This window comes from Bombus bifarius, unplaced genomic scaffold (genome assembly GCF_011952205.1).
Source record: "Bombus bifarius isolate JDL3187 unplaced genomic scaffold, Bbif_JDL3187 scf7180000007978, whole genome shotgun sequence".
Taxonomy (NCBI): domain Eukaryota; kingdom Metazoa; phylum Arthropoda; class Insecta; order Hymenoptera; family Apidae; genus Bombus; species Bombus bifarius.
In genome coordinates this window covers 2,479,898-2,504,932 of record NW_022884363.1, presented here as the reverse complement: position 1 = coordinate 2,504,932, position 25,035 = coordinate 2,479,898, and the positions used below count along the sequence as shown (strand labels likewise).

The 25,035-nt window shown below is 31.4% G+C and overlaps 6 protein-coding genes across 14 annotated transcripts in view; 4 read left to right on the top strand and 2 right to left on the bottom strand.

Moving 5' to 3' along the window:
* Positions 1-231: 231 nt before the first annotated feature.
* Positions 232-3,694, bottom strand: LOC117204580 (EKC/KEOPS complex subunit TP53RK). 3 transcript variants are annotated; one of them, XM_033442124.1, is made up of 4 exons: positions 3,563-3,694; positions 1,004-1,202; positions 660-923; positions 232-592 (listed from the first exon to the last, which is right to left on the bottom strand). In XM_033442124.1, the coding sequence occupies exons 1-4, from the start codon at positions 3,566-3,568 to the stop codon at positions 339-341; spliced, it is 723 nt and encodes a 240-aa protein (XP_033298015.1). In that variant the 5' UTR covers positions 3,569-3,694; the 3' UTR covers positions 232-338. The 3 variants fall into 3 exon arrangements, with proteins under 3 accessions (XP_033298015.1, XP_033298016.1, XP_033298013.1); XM_033442125.1 differs by lacking the exon at positions 3,563-3,694 and adding an exon at positions 2,429-2,545; XM_033442122.1 differs by lacking the exon at positions 3,563-3,694 and adding an exon at positions 2,309-2,390.
* LOC117204579 lies at positions 1,360-5,168 on the top strand. The gene is made up of 2 exons (XM_033442121.1): positions 1,360-1,889; positions 2,843-5,168. The coding sequence occupies exons 1-2, from the start codon at positions 1,739-1,741 to the stop codon at positions 3,505-3,507; spliced, it is 816 nt and encodes a 271-aa protein (XP_033298012.1). The 5' UTR covers positions 1,360-1,738; the 3' UTR covers positions 3,508-5,168.
* On the top strand, positions 3,997-20,222 carry LOC117204577 (rab11 family-interacting protein 4A). 7 transcript variants are annotated; one of them, XM_033442120.1, is made up of 11 exons: positions 3,997-4,135; positions 7,397-7,506; positions 7,584-7,955; positions 9,576-9,650; positions 11,535-11,573; positions 12,422-12,539; positions 18,565-18,729; positions 18,828-19,197; positions 19,295-19,440; positions 19,551-19,601; positions 19,702-20,221. In XM_033442120.1, the coding sequence occupies exons 3-11, from the start codon at positions 7,717-7,719 to the stop codon at positions 19,822-19,824; spliced, it is 1,326 nt and encodes a 441-aa protein (XP_033298011.1). In that variant the 5' UTR covers positions 3,997-4,135; positions 7,397-7,506; positions 7,584-7,716; the 3' UTR covers positions 19,825-20,221. The 7 variants fall into 7 exon arrangements, with proteins under 7 accessions (XP_033298011.1, XP_033298007.1, XP_033298010.1 ...); XM_033442119.1 differs by having other exon boundaries at positions 4,034-4,318; XM_033442118.1 differs by lacking the exon at positions 3,997-4,135 and adding an exon at positions 6,225-6,930 and having other exon boundaries at positions 19,702-20,222.
* On the top strand, positions 12,546-15,091 carry LOC117204582. The gene is made up of 3 exons (XM_033442127.1): positions 12,546-13,234; positions 14,058-14,614; positions 14,725-15,091. The coding sequence occupies exons 1-2, from the start codon at positions 12,872-12,874 to the stop codon at positions 14,334-14,336; spliced, it is 642 nt and encodes a 213-aa protein (XP_033298018.1). The 5' UTR covers positions 12,546-12,871; the 3' UTR covers positions 14,337-14,614; positions 14,725-15,091.
* Positions 20,223-20,879: 657 nt separating the features above from the next.
* LOC117204576 (piggyBac transposable element-derived protein 4-like) lies at positions 20,880-23,085 on the bottom strand. The gene is made up of 2 exons (XM_033442113.1): positions 22,932-23,085; positions 20,880-22,807 (listed from the first exon to the last, which is right to left on the bottom strand). The coding sequence occupies exon 2, from the start codon at positions 22,749-22,751 to the stop codon at positions 21,045-21,047; it is 1,707 nt and encodes a 568-aa protein (XP_033298004.1). The 5' UTR covers positions 22,752-22,807; positions 22,932-23,085; the 3' UTR covers positions 20,880-21,044.
* A 1,225-nt stretch (positions 23,086-24,310) lies between these two features.
* The window catches only part of LOC117204396 (circadian locomoter output cycles protein kaput-like), a 94,826-nt gene continuing 94,101 nt past the window's right edge, over positions 24,311-25,035 (top strand). The window contains exon 1 of the mRNA XM_033441749.1: positions 24,311-24,565. The gene's annotated coding sequence lies outside the window, so the exon portion shown is untranslated. The remainder of the gene's footprint in view (positions 24,566-25,035) is intronic.

Below are 25,035 nucleotides of genomic sequence, written 5' to 3'. Positions count from 1 at the left end.
AATAAGCACAAGGCTGTTATATAAAAAATCAATTTGAAATGTTAATATAACTGTGTATATGTTAAATTTGATTAATAACAATTTATTAGAACATTTTTCTGAGAAGTAAATGACACTGATGGAAAAAAATGTCTGTACCTATAAAGTTATTAATGTTCAAGTAAAAATAATAAATCAGAACTAATTAATATATAATCTTAAAATTATAGTTTAAAAATAAAACAGTACAGCTCAAATTTCATATAAGGTGGTTTATTTAAGGTATATTTAACATGTATAAATTATTGAGAATATGTTAATAAAATGCGTTTAATATATTCATAAAAAATATGTTGAAATTAACCGATCATTAATCGTTTCCGTCCTCGTAATTGTACTTCTTTATATTTAGAAACAATTTCTTTACACTGACTTTTATCTGTTCTGTTGTAATGTTTCTGATAAATCTCAAATATCTTTGAAAACAAAAGAGGTACTTCTGAATGTGCACTTAGTAATGATCGTTCAAGAACGTACAAGTCAACTGCTTTATCTTCTACGTTCGCTTCTATACGAGCCAAACCAAAATCTATTATAACAAAATTGTTCGCAACTAGAAGATAAAAAGAGAAATAAATATTATATCATTAAAGTGATCTTATGACATTAAAATGGTATACCATATTTTCCAATGTGATCTTCATCAATATTTTTCAAAAGTACGTTTGAGGTAGTCATGTCTCCGTGAATTATATTTTTCGAATGTAATTTAGCAATAATTGTTCCAAGTCCTTGCGCTATAAAGTTTAATAAACGATCATCATTTGTTTCTTTTGAAACTTTTTCATCGATAAAATCTTTTAGTATTATTGCATCTTGTATATATTCCATATAAATACACCGCCGCTCTAAATTTGCCAAATATATAGCTGGTGTTGCAATCCCTTAAAAAAAGTAAAATCTTAGAAAAAAAGATATGTTTTGTCAAATTATTTTGACAGTAATGATATTCGTATTATTTTACCTGCGGCTTTAGCACGAATTATAGCACGGCATTCAGCTTTTATTCGATCTTTTGTGAGACGCTTATCTAGATCAGCATGTCTATATTTTTTTTCGAATCTCTCTTTGATTAACATTAGTTTACCTAAATAAATACCCTTATACACACGTGCCTCGGCACCTTGTGCTATTAATTCGAAATCATTCATATTATTCAACATCTGAAATATGTATGCAAAAATATGGATCTCGCATACGTATACGTTCTAATCATGTTATTTTTTAGTATCATTTTATGAATTATATGAGTCATTTCATTAAATCAAAAAAAATAATATATATTCTTCATTCTTTTACTAAATTCACTTTCTATGATTACAAAGTTATACTGTCACATTATTGATATAAAGAATACTTATTATATTTGGAATGTTATTCAAACTGAAAACAATATCTAATAACCCGTAATTAAAAAATGTTCACGTGACTAATGTTGTAAATTTTTATATGTAATAGAAAATCAAATAGCAAGTTGCGATTCGTGAGAAGGGAAGATGAAGTTATTCGCGCTAGCAAGGGCAAGATGAGGGCAAAACGCGAATCGATCGTTACCCGAGAGCGTCCTGCGCGCTAATCGCTATCCCAGCGCTAGTATTCGCCTGTACTTTGTTCCTATCGGATTGACAAGCTAATACTGTGCTTTCTTGCCTTGTTCAAATTACAGAAAAACGCTTTTTCATATACCTAACTGGCAAAAATGAGAGACGAGGTGAAGATGGACGCGAATCGGCTAATCGCCGAAGTTTATAAGCGGCCAGCGCTTTGGAACCAAAGGCATATCTCTTATCACAATCGCGAGGTGACGAACCGCGTTTGGATGGAGATTGCATCGATATTCAAATTGCCCAGTAGGTGCATTGATGAAATCGTTTTTCAATCATATGTTATTCCCGCGCACATTTTTATCATTCATTCAAACTATCAGCAAAATTTTTAGTCTCATTTTTAGCATAATATCGTTCTAAGTGTGAACTGTCAATATTATTGATACAATAAAATAATTACTAAATTATTTATTTTCTTAACCGAGAACAATGTTTTTGTTATAATCATTACATATTTATGCAATAATTTAAATTTTACAACGGCGTGTAAGACCAATAGTACAAATTTTTACTTCTATACAGGAAAGGTTTTTTATATTGTAATTGCCTCAATTAGTGCACAAAATATGTATATACATTTAAACAATGCGATTATTACTTATTTGTGTAGTATAGTATTTTAGTGTACTCGCTAGTACGAATCGCCGTTTAGTTAACCTTACTTTTTCGTAGGGTGACATTACCGGATATATTGTACTTTAAATCAATTTGCATGTTTACTGTTTAATATATGAACTTTATAATCACATCAAATCTTACTCTATGAACCATTAATAACTTACAATCTATTGTAGTTTACAGTATTAAAACTCTGGAATATTTAAATCGCAAGTACATACAGACTTCTTAGGTGAAGACGCATGCGTACAAGCAGCCAATAAATTTCGACTATCGTATCTATAAATTACTTTCGTTATATTTAAGATTTTTATGATACAAATATTAATTCATAATTGTATTTTACAAAAATCATTTATTAATATAATTTTACGTATATAATTTTATATGCGAATCGTAAAGTGTAATGTTCATAGAATAAGATAATTTTTTAACTCAATTAAAATTACATAATCTAATTAAATTAACGCAAAGCTGATTAAAGTATTAAAAATATTAATATAAATTATTAAATTAGAATTCTGCAAGTATTTTTATTAGTAAAGTAAATAAAAATACATTGTTCATACATTTTTCAGAACCAGTATTAAAAGCAAAGTGGAAAGGATTACGAGATACTTTCCGGGCGGAGTTAAAAAAGGACCAAGTTTATCGCAAAAGTAAATTTCATCGAAATAGGCCAGTATGGATACATTTTAAAAGTCTGCAATTTTTGAAAGAGCAAATGTTACCCCGTCCTCCAATTTGGGAACGAAGTAATTCTTGTCAAGATGATGATCGGGTGCCTAGCGAAAGTGAGAGTGATGGAACGCTAATACAGAATGGTTCGTCGGTAACAAATAGGAATATGGACGATCGAAATACAATTGCGAATCATCTACTGTCGATAAATAACGATAACGGATTAAAAATCGACGCTGCCAATCATATAGACGTGAAGCAAGAACCCGAGGAGAATTTTGATAATCTTGAATTTCAGAGCGTCTCTGACAATTTAACGGAAAACGAAATGATGCTACAAAATATTTCTCCTGAACAGGTGCTCATGGGTGACAATGACAATATCCCGGTAGATCCTTTAGAAGGCAACCGTTTCGATGATAATTATTATTTTCTTATGAGTCTCTTGCCTCATATAAGAACACTGTCCGCTGACAAAAGAATGTTACTCAGAATGCAAATGCAAGAGCTGGTTTATAAGGAAGTTTATAAGAAAAATTCGGATGGCGTTACAGCATCATAAAGACAGAGATATTAAAAACGAGTACATATTTTGTAACAGAGATATAAATACTTACATACATGTTTCGTTGGACCCGACTAATTTATCAGAATCGTTTTACATTGTGAAATGAAAAGCAAATTAATTTTTATTTAGAAAAATTAATTAAATAATTAATAGATTGAAAATATGATACAAAGGGTAAAATTATATAGGCTTAAGTTAAACTTGAAATAAGTCAATACTCCGTAGGTTGAGAAATACTGGTGCTTTCTCGTACCTGCGGGTACGACCGTGATGTTTAGTGTGATGTATATAGGTGTAGTAAACGTATTCGTGTATTCACGAACATTCCTGTTTCGTTGCGCATGCGTACCTGCCACGGCTCCTCTTGGCTGATCGTTTCGTTCGTTTTCGCGTTACTGTTACGATTCGGTTGTGCTTTCGTTTAGTTTGCTCGCGATTGCCATAAGACGGTAGTGTTCATGCATCTGTTGCCTCGAACTCGATACTGTGGATTTAACTACGTGTTTTCGTGGACGTACCTGTCTGCACCAGAGATAGTTGCTGTGACGTTTTTTTGTGTGCGTCTATTACCTGATCATGGCTTAGTGTATACAGGTGTTTACTTCAGGTGACAGCTAGAAAGGTGCATCTGCCTCGGATTTTTCATTCTTCTTTATGTTCTATACGTTCCGCATTCAAGCGTACATAATTAACTCATTCACTCCATTGCGACCGATTATTCTAAGTTGAAAAACTTCATCTCGTATACATCAGTGAACATAATTTCTCTGCATTTTTTTGGAATTACCTATCGGTTCGGTTCAAGGTGAGTCAACGAACGAGCAACAATGCAAGGAACATCTTGATGTTTCTTTCTAAAATTCTCACCCTCTGAATACTACAAAAAATACATTATGTGAAATGAATACTAACGGGAACGAAACATCAATTATTTCAATGAATTATGCTAAATCAAATGTAGTATTTTCATTTCATTTTTAAATACCAAAATTTGTATATCATTCCTTTGTAGGTTATCACTAAATAAGTTTTGTGCAATGGTTGATCAATAAATAACGCTACTTAGGTACATTGAAGATAACTATTTAATAGACAGGAAAACGTGATATTTATATTTTCCTTTTTCATTAAGTAACAAATGATATTTTGAATAATATTTCGTATGCAATAACGAATAATTGATAGAAGCGATTTTCGTAATCGCGAAACGTTGAATATCCACGTTAATCATTATGAAGCATATATTTCAGTAAGTTAAGAGAGTTTGTAAAAAAAGAGAACCATATTACTTTCATCAAAGCCTGAATAATGACAAAGTTAACGATACTCCCGTGTCATTATAATTAAGGTTAGAGGTATTATACGCTGAGCGTTAAATATATTCTTCGTCTACACTTTCGAGCTTGCTCTAAATAGCGTACTGGAATCTCCTGGCGATTCGAAACGCATCTACGCATTCCGTTCCGAGTGACAAGTACCTGGAAACCGAGACGCCAGTTATCTCGTGGATAATTTTCGTAACTAGTCGTAATAATGCTAATAAAGATGTTTGTATTCAAAGCAGCACACCGTGTATTCATTTATGTATAGGACAAAAATATAAAAAAATAACAATTATAGAAAATTTCATAAATAAAGTAAATTAAGACAATTTATACGTTCGAACTAATAGTTTCTTAACATGTAACTAAAAGTATTGTGAAAATTTAAGTATAATTATTTAATTATTATACAGTTGCATTGTAGATAAGTAATAATAAAAGACTAATGTCACTAATTTATCTAAACGATTGCAAAATTTATCGATAATATTAGCACATGCATCTAAGAAACCTTCAAAACCTTCGTTACCAAAATGACAATTGAAACAGCGAATCGCAGCAACATATTTGTAAGACGATCTGGAATCACTAAAATCGCGGTGTTATATTACTTATATCGTTTCCTTTTTATAGTATGCAAGGCATTACATGCAGATGGTTTATTTCATATAATTTGTATGATTGAAATTTTGTAATTTTGATAATTTTCATATCAATTTATGGTTGTAATTTTAAATTAGAAAAAAGAAATATTATTATTTTAAATAAATAATGTATTCGGTATTTGGAATAGAATTGCAAAATGCATCTCGTTCGAATAACTTGCATTTTTACTAAAAAAGCGAAACACATGTTAGAACAGATATTTTTAAATTAGTATTTGTATTAGTGAAAAGATTCTATTGGTTTCTATATTAGGTGGTAATGACAAAATCCGTAATCACTTAGTTGTCAACCCAATATATAAAGTAAAATGTTTCGGGCTGCTTTTGAAACAGCAATATCCGATGATATCGCGATTATTAAAGTACACTTTTACCGAATGATGTTCCCTTTCGTGATTGTCTCTTTGACTATCTTAATTAGTATGGCTTCATTTTACATGTATAAGGCACACTCAACACGGATATGAAAATCGTTTAAATTAATGACACATGATCGAGTACAAGATAAACTGTAAGATATAAATGATCCATGATTATTTCATTTAATACCGTTAAATTCGTGTTAAGCACTTATATTGTACATATAAATATTATTGAATATTATTTCTTTTGACAAATCAATGAAATTTTTAACATGGTATACAATAAACATTATTTCATTGAGCACTTATTTAAAACAAATCTTGATGTTGTAACATAAAATTAATGACAGTCTTTATCTTCTGGTTTTTTCAAATCCTTCAAAAAGATGACTCACCATGGAACGTATGGTTATATTTCTTTTTACTGTCCTCAATCAGTCATTCTCCTATGTTACTGAATACATACACGTTTGTCACAGTCATGTCTGGCATACATTTCTTTTACGAGTCAGTAGAACGAACAGAAAATGCTGTCAGAATTTTCCCTTTTATCTCACGTGCGATCTAACATGAATAACATTTTTTGAATTCTGCTTTCGTTAAAAAAAGGGAAAACAGAAAAAAGATACATATTTCTTGACCTTGAACTATGCAAATATACCTTAATACATTACCTACATACGTAGTACGTATGTATGTAAACACTTAGTTACTTGGACTTTTCTCATGTAGTTGAAGTTTGACTCAGTGTACCATGACTTATTGTTAGTGCGCTCGGTTCTCACGCTTTTGTCGGTCCCTAAGCTGTATTAACGTTGCATATTCATTAAATCACATTCACATAGATTGTAAACTCATTGCTCCGTAAAGTTAGGAGAAGCGTTCTTACCGGTACAAAATATCGTTATCTCCTTCTTCCTTGGAGGAGAAGCTTGCCGTTAGTTCACCGGTCAAGAATGTTAAAAGGATAAAACGAAGATCATGTTACTTTTCATTTCATCTTTTTATTCGCGAACGGTCTTACTCACTTAAGGTCGGACTAGACTGCTTCGGAGAGATATTTTTCAGGTAGCTTAGCCGAATTTATACTTTTGAATGATTCATTTCATGAAAATATTGTTTTCATCCGCGTTTTCCAAAGTGACCAGTAAACAAAATCAATCTCTACTTTGGATGAATTGAACTGTTAAACGTATTCCGGTTGCCATCTTTCACATGTTTCACAGATGATTCATCCACGGTGATCATCCGAAATGTGAAGGTGCAAATTCGTTTTAGCTTCTCAGTGGATTCTCAATAAGCTGTGCAATTAGCTTAGCTTAGGTTTTGATGAAAATTTTTTTGTATAGATGTAATTGAAGCAAATGTTTTCAAATTTAGTGTATTAATCTAGTTTAGCTTAGTTAGCCGTTGAATCCTTAGCTAAGAAGATAAAACGAAGATCGTGTTACATTTCATGTCATTTTTTCTAGAAGCGATCAGTCTTACTTTCTTGCAGTTCCAGACCGTCTGACTCATTAAGAACGTTTTTCAGTAACGACCGGTTTTACTGGCGAGGTAGTCGGCGATTAAAGGAGCTCGAGCATCCCTCCGTTCTCGTTGTTCACCGAGCTTCGGCTCCAATCTGGCCGATAACGAAGGATGGTAAGCTCCCGTTCGCCCGGTGTAAATGTCTCGCCAGCTAACAGCGTGGCTACATCACGTGTCGTCGTGTCTGACAGTGACGTAGCTCGTGATGGTGACGCCATCTTACCGAGCACCCGCCAATCATATCGCGTGGAGGACGAGGGTGGTCACGTAAACGGAGCTCCTGGTGCCGTCGAATGGAGCCAAAGCGGTCCGCCCTCGCTTTCTATGTCCGTCGACCTGCATAATCTCATCAATCCGAATCTCCAAGACTCCGGGCATTATTCCGCTAGTCTCGAACACGCCGATGCCTCTGCGTCATCCTGTAACGTTAAATCTGCGAAAAATCACGAGGAAGAGGAAAGCTACGAGGCGTTTGGAGCTGTTGAGGGTGACGCTGATGACGGGGTGGAATCACCAGGTGGTAGCAGTTCTGCACCCTCACCCACAGGAAACAATACTGTCAAGTAAGTTCGTTGCCTTCTCTGTTTCTATATATACGTACTACCTGTATATTGATCGTTTTTTTGCGCGATAGTATCGATAGTATCTATACTGGTTTGGAGAGATCGAAGTACATTTTGCGCGCGAACATTTTTAAGTTCGACAAACTTAGATTCCGGACGTGACCTGTAGAGGGTGCATTGGTCGTTAGGCACACGTATATGAATTAATGAAATAATTGTGTTTATAAGTAGACTGCGAATTTTTATATATTTATGGAAAATTGGAAGATGCAAAAATTTGCAAAGTACGTGAAATATGAAAAAGTATGTAAAATATTAAAGGCAAACACACGTTATAATATTTATTAAATGAACCAAATCTCTATTTGGATCTCATTTTTTTAATTATATTGATAAAAAAATTTGTATAAATGTTTATAGTCTATTTATAATTCAGGTATGCCTGTGAAACTTTTAAAAGAACGATCAGGATAATTAAGAAGATAATTGCATTTTGTGATTTCTGGAATAATAAATTAATAGAGAACAGTGGTGTATAAAATGTAACAGATACATTCAATTTAGACTCTAATAAAGGAAAGGAAGATTATTTAGTAAAGTATTATTTAGAATAACGACAGGCACATCTTTTTTCTTAAATCTTTAACATGAAGAAATAATATTATAGATATAATAAATATAATACGTTTCTTTATTGAAACGTATCGAATGACATTTTGACATTTGTTTGAAATAACGATCTATATAAATGAAAATTTTTGATAATATAATATTCATATTATATTATGCTTATTTCAAAACTGCTGCACCGAAATGTGTTTGGTTTTCACGTCAGGCACTAAATTATTTGCCTTGCGAAACTGCGTGTACGTATTGTATTTTGTACGTCGAAACTTAATACAGCTTTTCTCACATTTTATATGAGTATCATTCGGACAGATCTATTCTCACGATTAGATCAATGTTTCGCTAGGTGGATGTGATGTGTAGACAAAAAACTTTCACGTAAAAAGAGAAAATAACTGAACATCTTATTATTTTCTGCGTTTTCCGGAATTATTAATACGTATAATTCCTCCTATTTTCTTCCGAACTGTACTGCGTATATTCTGTTACCTTGTATATGTAATCACCTTCGATATAATTATATCTAAGAGTATATAATATCTCGTATATATATGGTATATATATATATATATATATATATATATATATATATATATACCATATTTATTTCTTATCATTATTAAAACTGAAACCATCAACAAAATTATAATAATTGGCACAAGAAATTGAAATCTGAGTTTAGAAGGTTTCGAGATGTATGTACGTACGTAAAGCCATTCAATGTTAGTCATAATTGAGATTTATGTGCTTTATCATGACAACGTGATACAATGCACTAATTTATAGATAATGTAGATGGTATACATTTTTGTAAATTGTTAATTTAATACCTTCATTTAACATCGTAAGATGCTTATCTGTTAATTAATGGAATTAATGAAGTGTTTATAGCGTATCTTACTCGTTTATTAGTAAACAATATACATACTATTATTAGGATTTCTAAATACAGCTACAAATATTCTTAAAGCTCCTTTGTTCTGTTTTAATTAGAAATCCAAGAAGCCCCAATTCAACCATAGGAAGGCATTCTTGGCTACGAACGTCACTTAGACGAACTCCTCCGTGGTAAGATTTCTTCACTTTTTTTCTTGCAAAAATTCCAAACGTCTTCCTATTCGGAATTATAAATCCTACAATTCGTATTCTGTTCGTTTTATGAGAATCTTAGTGAAAAAGTTTAATTTACTCAAGTAATTGAGATAGGTTCGTGTCCTATATCTGCTTGAGGCTGCTATTTCAAAAATATTTATCTTTTAAAAATTGTAATATGTATATTATTCAAACAAATAAAAAATTTTTCGAGTATACTGAATTTCAACGTTAAGTATTTCAAATATTCACGCATTTGAAAATAATAATTTTGCATTTGTATTTCTGAATACAAACTTTCAAGTGTTCGGTACAAATAGGTACCTTAACTTTTCAATTCGAGCCTCTAAGTATGCAAAGCAACAGTTATACATAAAAGACAAGGTAAATTATGTCTGCAATAAGTCCTGGTTGGAAGAAAGCTCTTGGAATGTAGCACGAAAGTTAGACGGCATGCAAAAACGAAGTTTACGCGCCGCTGATACTATAATCGTCGTGTGTTAGATTTAATTCGCCGCGGGAGAATTTCCTTCGATTCGAAAGATGGAACAATGACGAGGTTACCGTGCGAAAAATTGCTCTTGTGAAATCGTCTGATAAATTACGGTTGTCTGGTCGTGTTAATAGACCGAGGCAGATAAGAAACTGGTTTAATTCCCAAAGAGAGGTATCCTGGAGTTATCTACAAGAAACTCGTTAAAATTTTTTCCAGGAACATGTCTATAACGATCTGTAGGACATGGCGGAAGTTCTTACCAATAGTACAGTGCTAGGAACAATATTAAGATAACGTACACAATGCTTCTGCATTCTATGTTGCGTCATAAGAATTTTCCTAGATAATATTCACTTTACAAAGACAATTACTCGGTCTGTGTAGTTGTAACTAACAGTACCGTGTTTACAATTTGTTCACTGTTCATCAGTCGTGACATCAGACTTATAAATAAACAAGTTAGTGGTGTTCTTCGTATCTGGTAAAATTGGTCTCGGATGATTTGAACCGACTATTAGGAGAAACGAGGTGGAAGAAAGAAGAAAGCGTTTTCGTGAATTAAACGTTTCTATTTCTACGTTTATTATTGAGTATTAAAGCAGAAAAAGTATAAATAAACAACATATGTGAGTCTTGTCCACGTCTACATATATGGATTGACGAAACTTCTTATGCATAAATTATGTGTTATAATATATACGAAACATTTTGAAATTTCATTATATTGTAATTTCTACATACATTTTCGGATTGGTTTTACATTTTATCAATATAATCACAAAAAGTCGTGGCTCGTGATGGTGTGAATGAAATTTTAAAAAGTTTCATATAATGGACACAATATATTCATAAAAATTGTCTATGATAAGTGTTCAAATACCTTTATGAATCACCGTATGTGGAAAATTACAATTTCAGTTGCACATTGTACGCTTGCCAATTATATCAGAATAGAATCGATCAATTTGTTGTTTATCTTTTATAATTATAGGTAATAAATATATATACTTAATACCTTGTTGGCATCGTTTACTATTTCGTAACTAATTTTGGCCTTCATCTGTTCTATTCGACTATATAGGCATTTGGTTCATTTATAGAAATTGTAATTTGACTGGATTTAGGTATTTACTCGTTTAGCAGACACGATGCTAGTTTACTCGAAAGTTTTATAGGATTCATGATTTTGAAATTGAAATAAATAATTGTAAGATCAGATGTACGTGTTGAAGGGGAGAGTGATTGATAGCTGAAATTCATTAACAGTGTTCTAAGTTAAGTCTAACACTTGTGTAGCGAAAAGTTCTATTGCGTAACAATATCTTGGCATATTTTTCACGGTCATGTTATCTTTTTTTTTTCAGTTCCGGAAGGAAGAGACTTAGTTCCAATGCATTAGCAAGGTAAGAACAAACCGTTAATTTCATATTTCGTTTCTTTTTTCTTACGATAACAACATACTATGTGTTACGTAAATCGTTTTTCCTATTTTAACGATAGCTTGAGAACCGCTGTAATCATTTGCTAAACCGATTAACTCCACAAAACAAGAAGTAGAAAGAAAATTAATGAAATTATATAAAAGTAGTGAAGTCAACCCTTTGAACGGTTCAATTAGTAATTAAAATTTAAAAAAAATATAAAATTTACGCGGACGAAACCAGATATTTTGTGTATTCTTGAATTTGTTAAACACGGAAAGGTATCTATAAAAACTAGCAAAAGATATTTTTACGTATTTCATCTCTGGAGTTGGTGAGTTGACGTCACGGGATAACAATAGCAACGATGTAACTCAACAGCGGAGAATTTACAATTCATAGAAAGAACCTTCCAGGGTGTCCTTATTCAACTGATAATTTTCAAGTCGTTCCTTTCACGAAACGCAAAACGACAGACTTTCTAAAGCGTGGGCATTGCCTGCACACGCACTTCCACATCTTATTTCCTTTTACGCTTCCATAAATGCTTCAAATATACGTTTTACTTCGTTATCTATATTTATCCTCTTACGACATTTCATTTTTTTCCAACGGTATCCTGTTTCGAAAATGTGATTATATTGCTAATATCGTATTCAATCGTATCGTAATTTCGTATCGTATTATCGTATTCAAAATATCGAACGTCTATGGTTTTCAGACAGAAAAATTTAATTCAATCGAGTCAAAATTTTAAATAAAATTGAGGTTTCAGTATTTTGCGTTTATTAAAATTTGATATTTGGTTATTCTATTTACTTTTTTTATAGCCAACTTTATCGAAGCGGCAGCTTCAATAGCTCTGGTAGAGGCTCCAACTGTGATCCCGCGGACGATATGTACAGCGATGTCTCCCTTGAGGATGATGTCATTGATCTCAATCATAGAGTAAGTACCATTGTTACCAATTATTAACTTAGATTCGATTTGATACCTAGTAAGTACTACATAGCTTTCCATAATATCACAACACTTCATGTATCTGAAGTTCCTCAGCCAAAGATCAATATCGATATAAAATTTCCTTAGAATATTAATCATGTCAAAATTCATCCATGCGAAATGACGTTTAACCTTATGTTTGTAATTATTTCCAAACAAAATTATCGCTCTTACAGTACAAGAGTAAAATCTAAGATTTTGCCGAATTTGCAGAGAACGTATTTCAAATTTAATGTGTGATGAGAGAAAAGGAATTTTATAAATCATCAGGATCTTAGATGTGTGCTACTATCACACCCTGTCGATCACCACCTCGATCAAGATCTCCAACCGAAAATCCTACAGATGATGTCAGATTCCATCAGCAACATTCACCACATCCACCACCTTATATTTATTATCCGCCGCCTTATCCACATTTGAATCCGTACGGTCCTTATCCGTATCATCCTGGCGCGTTTTATTCACCGCCTTACTGTAACGAGGTATCCCAAGAATCGAAAGGTTCCTCTTGGTTCAGCATTGTGTTACTGGTCTTTTTGTTGCTGTGCGTCGTTAGCATTATTTTCTATCGATCCCTGTCTCGTGATAGTCGGCGAAGATTAAACGCCAGGCTGCCCACCTTAGTGCAACCAGCGCAGGTAAATCTGGCTTCCGGTTGTTGCGTAATTGTAGTTTATTTTTTATTGTCATTTTTCCCCACTAACGTTACGCTACCGCGATTGTTTTAAAAGCATAAACGCCGGTTAATTACGGATCGTTACAAAATTAAATAGAGAGCGTTCAAAAGAAATGATTCAAGATTTTTGGGTTGTGAAGCACTTACTTATGAATTCTTTCGATTCGAAAGGCAATTCAAATTAGTTACAGCAAAATCATAGTTCCGGTATCATTAATAACTAACTTGCTTCTATTTGTAAAAGGTGTTTGTTTTGTTAAAGGTGTGAAAGTCAGTGAACAATAAAGCAGGAAGATGTGTCTACAATGATAAAGTTGTACTAATACTAGACATTACAAATAGGAGGAAGTTAGTTCATTGTAATATTGAAACTGACAGTCATTATTGCTTTCACAGGACTGAGTTTTAGATTTATTTCTATATAGATAGATAAATCAATTGTTCTACAAATCTTGAACCCTTTTTCTAGATATTCCACGATTATTTTAACTGTCAATGAGTACAATCATAATCATAAATAATCATAAATGTATAGAGACGTAAATAGTGATAATATTAAAAATGAAAGATAGCGATTGGTGTAAACGATAAACGTAAAGATATTTCCAATTAATTTCGAGTAGATATAATTTAAAAAATGGAGTGCGTTTTAGAAGATTAATAATAAATAGAGAGCACAAACATTTCTCACATCCAGGATTATAATCGTGGGGACAGGGTCCTTTAAAAAAAACGATTTCCTGACCGGACAACCCCTAAAAACGGTGATCTTTCTGAACCTGTAGACCGCGGACAGAAAAAGGGATGCGAAACAGAATTATCCCGCTGAATTTGTTCTATATTCTGATGTAACTGATCCACTCGATAGAGATTACAATATTATCTGCGATGGATGCGAGGATCGTCAACATGGAAATCAGTCGGACTGTATATGGGACAGAAGTAGAAATGAAAGTATCATAGAATATTCGTCGGAGAATAAAGTCAATGTTGCTACAGATATATCTGGTACGTCCATGAAAGAAGTTTCCCGATCGGTTGCTACTTGGAACCATGAAAGTTGAATAAAAACAGAAATCAAGTGATCAAGATTTAATAAAAAAAATATCACATAAGCAATATCGACAAGCGATAAAAATCGAATAATAAAAATAAAAATTCAAGGAATTTAAATTTAATACATATCAAGAAAACTTTCGATGTTTACACCTTTTCTTGGTACTTCACTGTTTACATATTACACATAATACTACAAATTTATAGGCGAACAGATAATAATTGCGATAACTAGAGGAAGAAATTGTACAATTACGAGTAAATGAGTGAATTGCATAAGAGTAAGGTAACTCATTTTATTAAGAGGCGTGATGTCTGTACTTGATGTAAATTCAATTGCATGTTTTATCGTGCATCAAATTGTACGTTATTCATAAACCGATATATTTATTACAGGTTTAATACTGCTTCTTAATGAAGACAAATAAGATTCTCGAGTTAGACAAGTGTAATCAAAACACGGAATTAATGAAGTCCGTTAATTCATTGGATAAAACAGAATTCCAGAATTTGTTACTTCTTTATAGTTATTAAAAACAACCATTTACTATGACATTATACATTTGATATAGAAGTGATTTTAGACGCTCTGTTAATGTGTATATTTTTATAACATGAACATATAAAATTTATAAAAAATTTTATCGCAACAATAAACCATCTATTGTTATAATAATAGAGTGAAGTAGCGAGGAAAATATTGTTTTGTGGTTTTGTATCGTATTCATTTTTGAACCTCGAATAAAAAATTACACATATTTAACTTTCATAAAAAGATAAATTAGTATGTAGTTTTATGTACTCTGTTATGTAATGCTTACGCGATTTTTAATTGTTCGCGTAAGGAAAACTGAATATATCTTCACGAGAGTAAAAGTAAATTAAAGAGATTTATAGAATAAGTTGGTATAAATGAAACAATTATAGAAACGCGTGAACAATAATGGGGCACAATAAAAAGAACCGTGTTAAGATATTCAATCGAACTAATTAAACTCTTGGTTTTAGAAAACTAAACATAACTACTTCATTAGATGATACGAACGAATAAAGTCATGAATCATGACTCACGATGACTCGTAAAATAAGCATAAAGTTTATTAAAATACATAATAAAATGCATAATACATTTTTTCATCGAATAAACAAATGCAACACTGAGCTCGATAGACAAATACGATCGGCATACGAGATGATAAAATTTATTAGTTGTTATATAAAATCTTTGACGAACTAAATTAGTCAGGTGTTAACAAATAAAACAGAAACGTAAAAATTAACAAGTTTATCGGAAATTAATTTGAAATAAAGTATGACATGTACTAGATTACAATCTGACGGAATTATTGAGTGGAGAAGTTGGCCTTTTATAAATTTTTTTATTATTCTTGTTGTGATTGGTTATCTCGCATGTACTGTTTATAAGAAATTAAAAGATTCGGGTGGACTTCGGGTTCCAGATTTGATGTAATGAAGACCAAGGATCATGAGATACTTTTCCACTGAAGTATTGATTCCATACGTAAGATTATACACAATCTTATACGAATAAGTTTTAATAGACTCATTCAGTTGATACAACTCTATAAATATAAGAGGTTACAGAAAAAAATTTTCTTTCTGAATTGAATAAACTTATAATATAAACTTATAATATACTACTATCTTCGTTTAAACCTTTGTTCATTTAAAACGTAAATTTTGTAGTCATTTATACATGTATATACGATTTGTTTATAATGATAATGGCCTGTTCATGGAAGTAGCTCTTAGTCACGTGTACGATGTTTCACAGATAATTTTGACGTCAAATCTGTTTGATAGTAACACAAACCATGCATCTGTAAAATGATCTGGGGCGTACATAGTTTTCTATATTTATTAAAACTATCGCACTACATATGTAAATTAATAATGACATAAATATGCGTTACTAATCGGAGGAATATCATTTACAATTAAAACAAAATGGTTTGTAATATAATACACTATTTACTTAATAATTTCAAATTCCGATAACTTTAATTCATTATTATATTATTCCTTTTATGAAACTATATACTAAATGAGAAAAACATTTACATTTTCTACTTCATTAGTAGGTAGAAAGAAGCACACAAAATACATTCTATTGGCTTTAATTGGATTTCTAAGGCATGCGTAGGGGTGGGCGAAATTCTGTTCAGTATAACATGCCACGTACGATATGTGTATACATTCAGTGGAGTTAGTCGATACGTAGTATGGAGTTCACAAATAGCCTCTCGGCTACTCCCAGGTTACAGTGGGCGATTGAGACGACCGATTATATTCGAAGTACGCCCAAAGAAACGGATGTGCGCGTAGTGTTGTGCTTCTCTCTGTACATCTTAGATTGTCTTCGTGTTTATTCTCGATATTTACCTATTGTTGTGTACTTGGACACATGAAATTTCGAGGTTAGGTTAGTGACAAGAATTGTTGACCGTAGAAGAGGATGGATAGGGAACCGGCGTGCCTTCACGTCGTTCTAACGGAATAATCTCCTGTATCGGATTAGTCAAAGAGGATGACGAGTCTACCTGACACAGGTGTGACGTGAGAGATCACGAATTAGAATGGATTCGAACAATTACGATGAGCAAACAGACACAGGTGCGATCGAACGTTACGATCGTGATAATCGAATAACTTCCGGGGAGGGGCCGTCTCCTGGACCTGGAGCCGGCCTCGAATATGATTTATGGGAAGGCCAGTTTCAATTTGTCGGACAGCCGTCTTCTCGCGGTAGTCGACTACCTCGTCGTCGTGGTCCTCGGCTTACCGAGCAAGTAAGATAGTATATTGAGATCATCACAGATCATTTTCCACATATGATTTATTCATTTCTTATGAATATTATGATAATGATAACGTAACATTGAATGTAAACTGAACATCAAATGTATCATTAACAATTTTCGGATAGATAAATTTGTTACTTTGTATTCCAAAAGTGATATCTGAAAAAATTTTAAATTATCCTATTGGGCATGATAAATAAAAGATAGTAAATAGAAGTGTATGATAAATAAAAAAAGCATAGTAAAATATATAAATACTAGTATATGGTTGTATAATATTCCTTAAAATCTTTGGAAATACCGGAAATTTCGGAATCTAAAGTGAAAAATATAATTGGCCGGAAACATTTGCACGGCACTGTAATTCAAACATAGGTATTTTTAGTAACAATTATATTTATGATAATTCATAATTTAATTGAATATCTTTTATAGCATCCATAGTAGCTATGCAGTGCTTATCGTTAGTAATAATTTTTTCTTAATACATTATTGCTACTATAATCGATTAGTAAAAACTGATATACTGATTAATGATAAAATGAAAAATTGATAACATAACAGAAAAGTAGATAGCAGCCGTATAGAAAAAATGAATTGGACGTATCAGAATAACGATCTACTCGTTTACTCTCAATTTTTAGTTTAAATGAAGTAATAGTTACGTGAGAATTAGAATGGTAGTTCCTTTGTAGTTGCGATGAACGCGTCTGAGGAATTATTGAAGGGCGAAAGAATGTTCATTCTGTTATACTGTCAATGAACTCCTTACTTCTGTTAATGGAATTTGAATTTTATTTAGCTAATCAACATAATTACGTGACATTAATATAATAATATAATAATAACATTTTTTATAAAGATGGAGATTTTATCGTGTAAAACAGAAATGTCTTTCAGTTTCATAGCAGGGTAAATTTACATTACATGCGCATTTATGTCTGGTATTCTAGAATTGAAGACAGTGGTGCTTATTAAACATATGGTATGAATTAATTATAGATTTGTAAAGAACGTATTGAATTTAAAATGAGATTGTCTGAAACTATTTCTGGTGATTAATACTTAGGTTTCATAACGATATTTAAATTTTGTTATATAAAAATTAGCGTAATATTAATGCAATAAAGCATAATATTAATAGGATTTAATTGTTTCGGCTTGAGAATCACTGGCTGACGAAGTCTATAGTGTGAACGCATACGTGCACAGGGTTTTAAACTCGAAATTATCATCTTTACCTTCAACAGATTAGGTTTCTTTATGTACATCTATGCTATGTCTTTTGAAAATTATGTTCGTAACTTCGAGCATTAAATCATGTAAAGCACTAATATATAATTAAAGGAATAATTTGAAACAATTATCCAATTAAAAATTAAGTATAATTTTAAAGTATATTGTATTTTTTCAGGTTCAAATGATTCAAGAACAAATGCATGCTTTAGTAGACACTCAATCGGTCGGGGAAGAACGGTATGCTAGGGCAAAACAGGAAAATGCTATGTTGCAAGCACGAATACTAATGTTAGAAGAAGCTGCCAAAGATGCTGAAACGAGGGCTGAAGAAAGACTTCAGGTAACTCATTAATTATAACATTCATTATAATATAGTTGATAATTATTGTGTATATATTATATATTGTAAATTTATAATATGTTATAATTGTATCCTAGGCGGAACAACGAAGACATAGAGAATGGGCAAGCCGTTTAGAACGCGAACGACAATTGCAACTAGAAAATTATGCCATCAAATTGCAAGCGATAGAATTAGAAGGAACTAATTTAAGAGATGAAATAGGAAGGTTACGCGAACAACTCGAAAAGGTTAAGGGAGAGAAAAGTCGGTTAGAAAATGATCTCGAAGAGGCTAGGAGAGAAATAGATACCGTTCGCGAGAGTGAGCGACAAGCCATAAGCCGGGCTAACGAAACTCACTATCAACTTGAAGCTATTAGAGAAGAACTTTCTATGAAAGTCGAAGATCAACAAAAAATAGAGGAATTAATGCAAGAAGTGGCACAACTTCGGGCTCGTAATAAAAGTACGTTTTTGATCAAGATTATTTACGAGTAATTGATTAGGATTGTTCGCGATAATATTATGAAAAATTATACATTCTTTGAATTTTTTCTAATAAGGTTTGGAAGAATCCCGAGATGAATTACAAGCTGCAGCGGCTCTGCAGGCAGGCCGTGAACTTTTAATGTTAAACCCCTGTAATAATTCTACTGAAAAAGGACCTAGCCTTGCTGTAGAATTATTAGCTGGGATGAACCAAGATCAAGTATGTTATACTCGTTATTTTTATAGAAAACATAATTCTTTATCAAATAACTAATATAAATATTTAATCTCGCATTTTATTCTCCTTTTTACAATTTGTGTTTTTTACAGATGGACGATCAGCTTCCTGAAGATAATGGTGGACTGTGTAGTATATCTGAAGTATGTACATATTAAGTTATAAATGTGTATATGTATAATTTAAACTTAATTATATCGATTATTACATTATATCATTACAATAATTATTAAATTATTATAGGTAAAACAAGCTTTAAAGGAGCAACAAGAGGTCAATACACAATTAAGGGCATACATTGATGGGATTTTATTGAACATAGTTGAAAACTATCCGCAATTATTAGAAGTGAAACAAACTCATTGAACTATTATACAAATAGACAGTTATTGAATTCAATGTTAATTGTTGAAGGCAGTTGTACATTACTTTGTTGGAACTCTTTATTATTTATAGATTTATACAAGCAACTTTGTCATGGTTATACACAAGTACCATATAGGAAAGCGATTGCCGTCCATGTGAACTTAAAAGTTTAATAACGTGTTATAAATATTGAATTAGCAAATTTTCACTGCCATGTTACTATTTCGGTCATACATTTTTAATATGAAAGGCAGTGAACAAATTAAGAAGTTAAAATATGAAGTAGGAAAACACATGTATAAAACTTAATTAAAAAATTACTGTAAGCTCTATATCATCCGAATTTAAAAATTCGGGGCCTTGTAACGTTGCCTTTATATAAACGGTATAAAATTATTTTCACAGAAATAGTTAATGTATAACGTAAGGTATAATACATTATACATAAAATCACCAAGTTTTTTCTCATAAAAAGATAATATAGTTGCATATTGGTATCATAAAAATTGTGGCGTGTTAACAAAATTTAATAGTGAACTACGTGCAAAATTTAAATACCTTAAAAATGAATGCTGAACGATATTGAGAATGTAATGAAGTGAATATATTTTATTTAAGTTTGAACCTAATTATGAATCTAATAGAACTCAATTTTTGAAAATTAAGAACGACTTTAATCATTTGTTATATTACGCTCAAAATTTTTGAATAAGCCATAATTATAAATTTTGGAATTTGTAACCAAATAATTATCTTTGTAAATCTAAGAATTTTGTAATTGAATAAATTTAATTCGTTTTTATACCTTATTGGGAAAAGAAGATAAAAAGATTATTCATGTCACAATTTTTATAATTATTATTTAAAGAAAATATGACAATTACTAATGAAACTTAATTCAACTATTTTGTACATAATTGTTAGATAACAAATTTTTTACATAACAAAATATAATAAAAAACAAATTCGAAACTAAACATTAAATGTTATCTCTAAAATTATAATGCAAATAAAAAATAAATATAAAATTAATAAATAATGTGCTCCAGGCTGCATAGCTTTCACGCGATTTTGTACTAAGTAAGGTTTTCTTATACATATATACATAAAATATATATAGAAAACGTATCTTACAATAGGATTGATGAAAAATGATGTATTTATAAAACAAGTGGAACATTATAGAACAAATCCAATATTTTGATACATGTAGTTTATGGTTAAAATGGTGTGTTACGATGTTCTTTATTAAAACATGTCAAACATAAATGAGGCTCATTAGGGCAATCAGCACAAAATGTTGCTACTCGTTTTGTCTTATTTCGTGCTAGTTCGGTACCAAAGGTTTTAACGTTTTCTTTATAGCAAGAAATGCAACGTTTTCTTACTGATACCAATTTACCCTCTCTCTTTTTAATTTCATGACGTTTCTTAATGGTTACAATTTCACGAGATAAATTTTGAAACCTCTCATCCTGACAATGTGATAGATAAATGACTAATCGTTTTTTGAACTCTATTAATGAAATAGGATTATTTTTTACACTGTTATGCATTACCCAAGCATTTATAACAGCTGTATTTAATAAAAGTTCAAATGCTAATTTTTTATACCATTTTACATTCTTGTGTGATGAAATACAACATATTGTCATTTGATCAGAAATATCACTTGGAGGCTTGCCTTCATTATAATCAAACAAAATTTTAGGTTTAATATAATTAGATCTTCTTCTTTTAAGAGTAACTGTTTCTGCAGAATGTTTAGTAGACAATAACAAGACATCACGTTTATCTCTCCATTTTATCAACGTTATACCAATGCTATTTTCCTTTGCAAATATTTCTCCTTTTTTTAATTTCTTTGTGACAACTTCTTTAGAAATTCCACGACAATTTCGTTGGACCATTCCTACTAAATGTGTAGTTTTAGTGATTAATTCTTGAGCCAAGTCTATACTCGTGTACCAACGATTAGTACATACAGTATGTCCCTTATAAAATATATTTTGACAAAGTGAAATAACAGCATTTGTAGGATTCGCTCTTTCTTGGTCTGACTTTTTACTGCAATATATTTGAAAGTTATAAGTGTATCCTGGATTGAAACATAATTTAAATATCTTGATACCATATTTATATTTTCTTTGTTTTATCAATTGTTTAATACGGCTATGAAATGGTATTACAAATTCATCGATATAAAGAGTTTCAGGTGGATCATAGTATTTCGTGAAATTTCTATTTAATGTATCAATAATTGGACTGATTTTATAAAGTCGATCATTTAATAAATTTGCATTTTCATTATTTGTAAAATGCAACATTTGTAAAAGTAATTCAAAGCGACTTTGTGACATTATAGATTGTGGGAAACTTTGTGTATATATAGAATCCTTGGACCAGTATAAGTGTAACTGAGGTAGTTTTACTAAATCCATCCAGATGAGAAGACCAAACAGTCTCTTTATTTCATTTTTGGTAGTGGGAACCCATTGGTTCAAACGACTTGATCGTTTCTGTGATAATACTTGTGCTGCATATAAATTAGTTTGGTGTGCTATTTCTTGAAATATTGCTTCAGTAACTAGCGATAAGTAAAAATATTCTTCTTTGTTTGGATTGCATTTAAATGATTTTAATCCAGGTATACCCACAAAGGGCTTGATATCAGGTTGATTTCCAACTGGATTTATCCATACTTGATCTTGTGAATTGATATTATCATTAATATCGCCTTTATTGCTGTCACTTTCATTGGAAAAAATTGAATAAGACTTAGAACTTGAGGCATCATGATTGGTTTCACTTGACGTGAAGCATAATAGTCTGTCAGAAGATGTAATTTTTACTTCACAGTATGGTTTTATGTCAGGTGAGAACTCTAGTTCAACAGATACATCACTGGAAGCCTCTATTTCTTGCATTCCTATATATTGAATTTGTACATAGATAATACAAATTGAGAATTGTATAATTGAACCTATAAGCAAAATTAGATAGTTAAAAAAAAAGAAATACATTACACATATTTGATAAATTAAAGAAGATTTAAAAAAAGGTTTATTAAATTAAAGAAGGTTTATCTTTTCAGATATATATCATACCTGTTATGTCCTATTTATTTAATTTCTGAGAATATCTTTAAATTGATGTATATGACTTAAAGACATTTCATAGCCTATACCATTATATACATCCTTAATAATGCACGATGTAATAACTACTGTCTAGAGTGTCTATGTCTGCTGATATAGTGAAATATCGATAGTCGGCATTATCGATAGCATCCGACAGATGGACACATCGACCATCGATAGCTATCGATAGCGATGGTATATAATACCAAATAATACAATATATTTTGTATATTACACGCTACTATTTTGTATTAGAAATAAAAGGTGAATTTTACTTTAAGGGACGGAGTTAAAGTTGAGCCTAAATTTTTATTTATCTTAGGAAATGTGACTGTTTAAACCCCCCTATAAATAACTAAAATACTATATACTATATTTGTATTAATAAGGAATAAATTTCACTACTCAGAATCGTTTAACTCCTGAGGAGAATATATTCATTTATAACATAATGTGCTACATAAATTTTAATCAAGAATTTGTTAAAGACAATAATAATTAATTACTTTGGTTTGTTCGCCGTAAAACAATGGATGTGAGTATTAATAAGTCAGTTGATCCATCACGTTTATCCACCGTTATCAAAAGTAATAAATTTTGCTGTTAATAAAAGTATAATGAATTAAGATTTTTGTTTGTAATATTTTAATTAAATAATAATTAATTTTGTTGTTGTTTTATCTTACTTTTAGGAAGCTCTAGATTTAAAAATGAGTGCAAAACAAAAAAAATAAATAATTATACTGATGAAATTGGAAATTGGTTAAGTTAAGAAATAGAACTGATGTTATTGATGTAGAATATTCTGTCAAAAAATTAATGCAAGATAAAACATTATTAGTGTGTATGATGGAAAAGTTTCAAAATAATGATGCTGCATATAAAGCAATAATTATTGAACTTAATGATGTTTTTCTGAAGATCGGTAATTTGTGCATTACATAAATCTGTAAATTGATTATTTTTTGATAACAATGGATAACCGTGGTGAATTAATTGACTTTGAAGTTTCTCAAAGACTGCTTTGAATTTAAATCACGGTCACAGTCTACTGGATATGTACATAATATATGCTGTTACCATAGACTTGTCATAAACAGATTTATCACACTATATAAATTTGTATCGCATGGTTCACGAGTATCGACGAAAGACCGAAGGACGGAATAGACATGACATCTTATGGCATTTTGCGTTTCATATACTGAAATATCGACCTGAAAAAGATATTTCCTATGCTGCTTCGTACATTTGGCCACGTAAAAGCGCAGCAACGATCAATGTTTAAAACATGTTTTAAGTATGCCTATCTTATACTGCCCTATAGTTCATGGAGCTATAGTATGTTAAAAGTCGGAACAACAGGAAATATGGCGGCATTGCGCCGAGTACGAAGGTGAATTTGTGTAAACTACGTTTGTTTGTGACGATTTCTTGAGCAAATAGGAAAGACAACATTGTAATGATAGTGTGCAATGCGTAGTGATAACATGTGCAGTGTTTTGTGACGAAAATAACAGCCCCTCGCGGCTGAATCGGATTTTCGGTGTTGGATTGTCGTCACACGAGACGTATAATTGGCAGTGCCCTCGAGGTGGCAGGTACGTAATACAGAAAATCACCCTTAAAAACGTTACAGCGTTATTTCTACAGCTATCATTATACTATTTATGAATACGATCATTAACAAATTTATTACGTTATTTGTATACTGTGTTGTAAAATTCCCTTGATGTTATTATCCCTTAATACTGATCCGTTTACGACCTGAATCGGGTGTGTACCCTGTTGTCATCAACAGGACATTGACTCCTTGAGATATGCCCTTGTTCGACCTTTCCCTTTAACTGCTCTTAAACAACATAAACTACGGTTATTCTAATTCCTTTCAAATACATATTAATATGAACGTATTTCATTGTTCTCAAGGCTCGGATTGAATAAGAACGATATCATTGAAAAACATCGTGAAATTCAAAAGTTTTAGATAATCAGATAAGAATCGAATCGAACTTTGTATTTTCAGTAGCACCACTCAGCGTTTCTCATACGTAAACAATGTGATCAATCA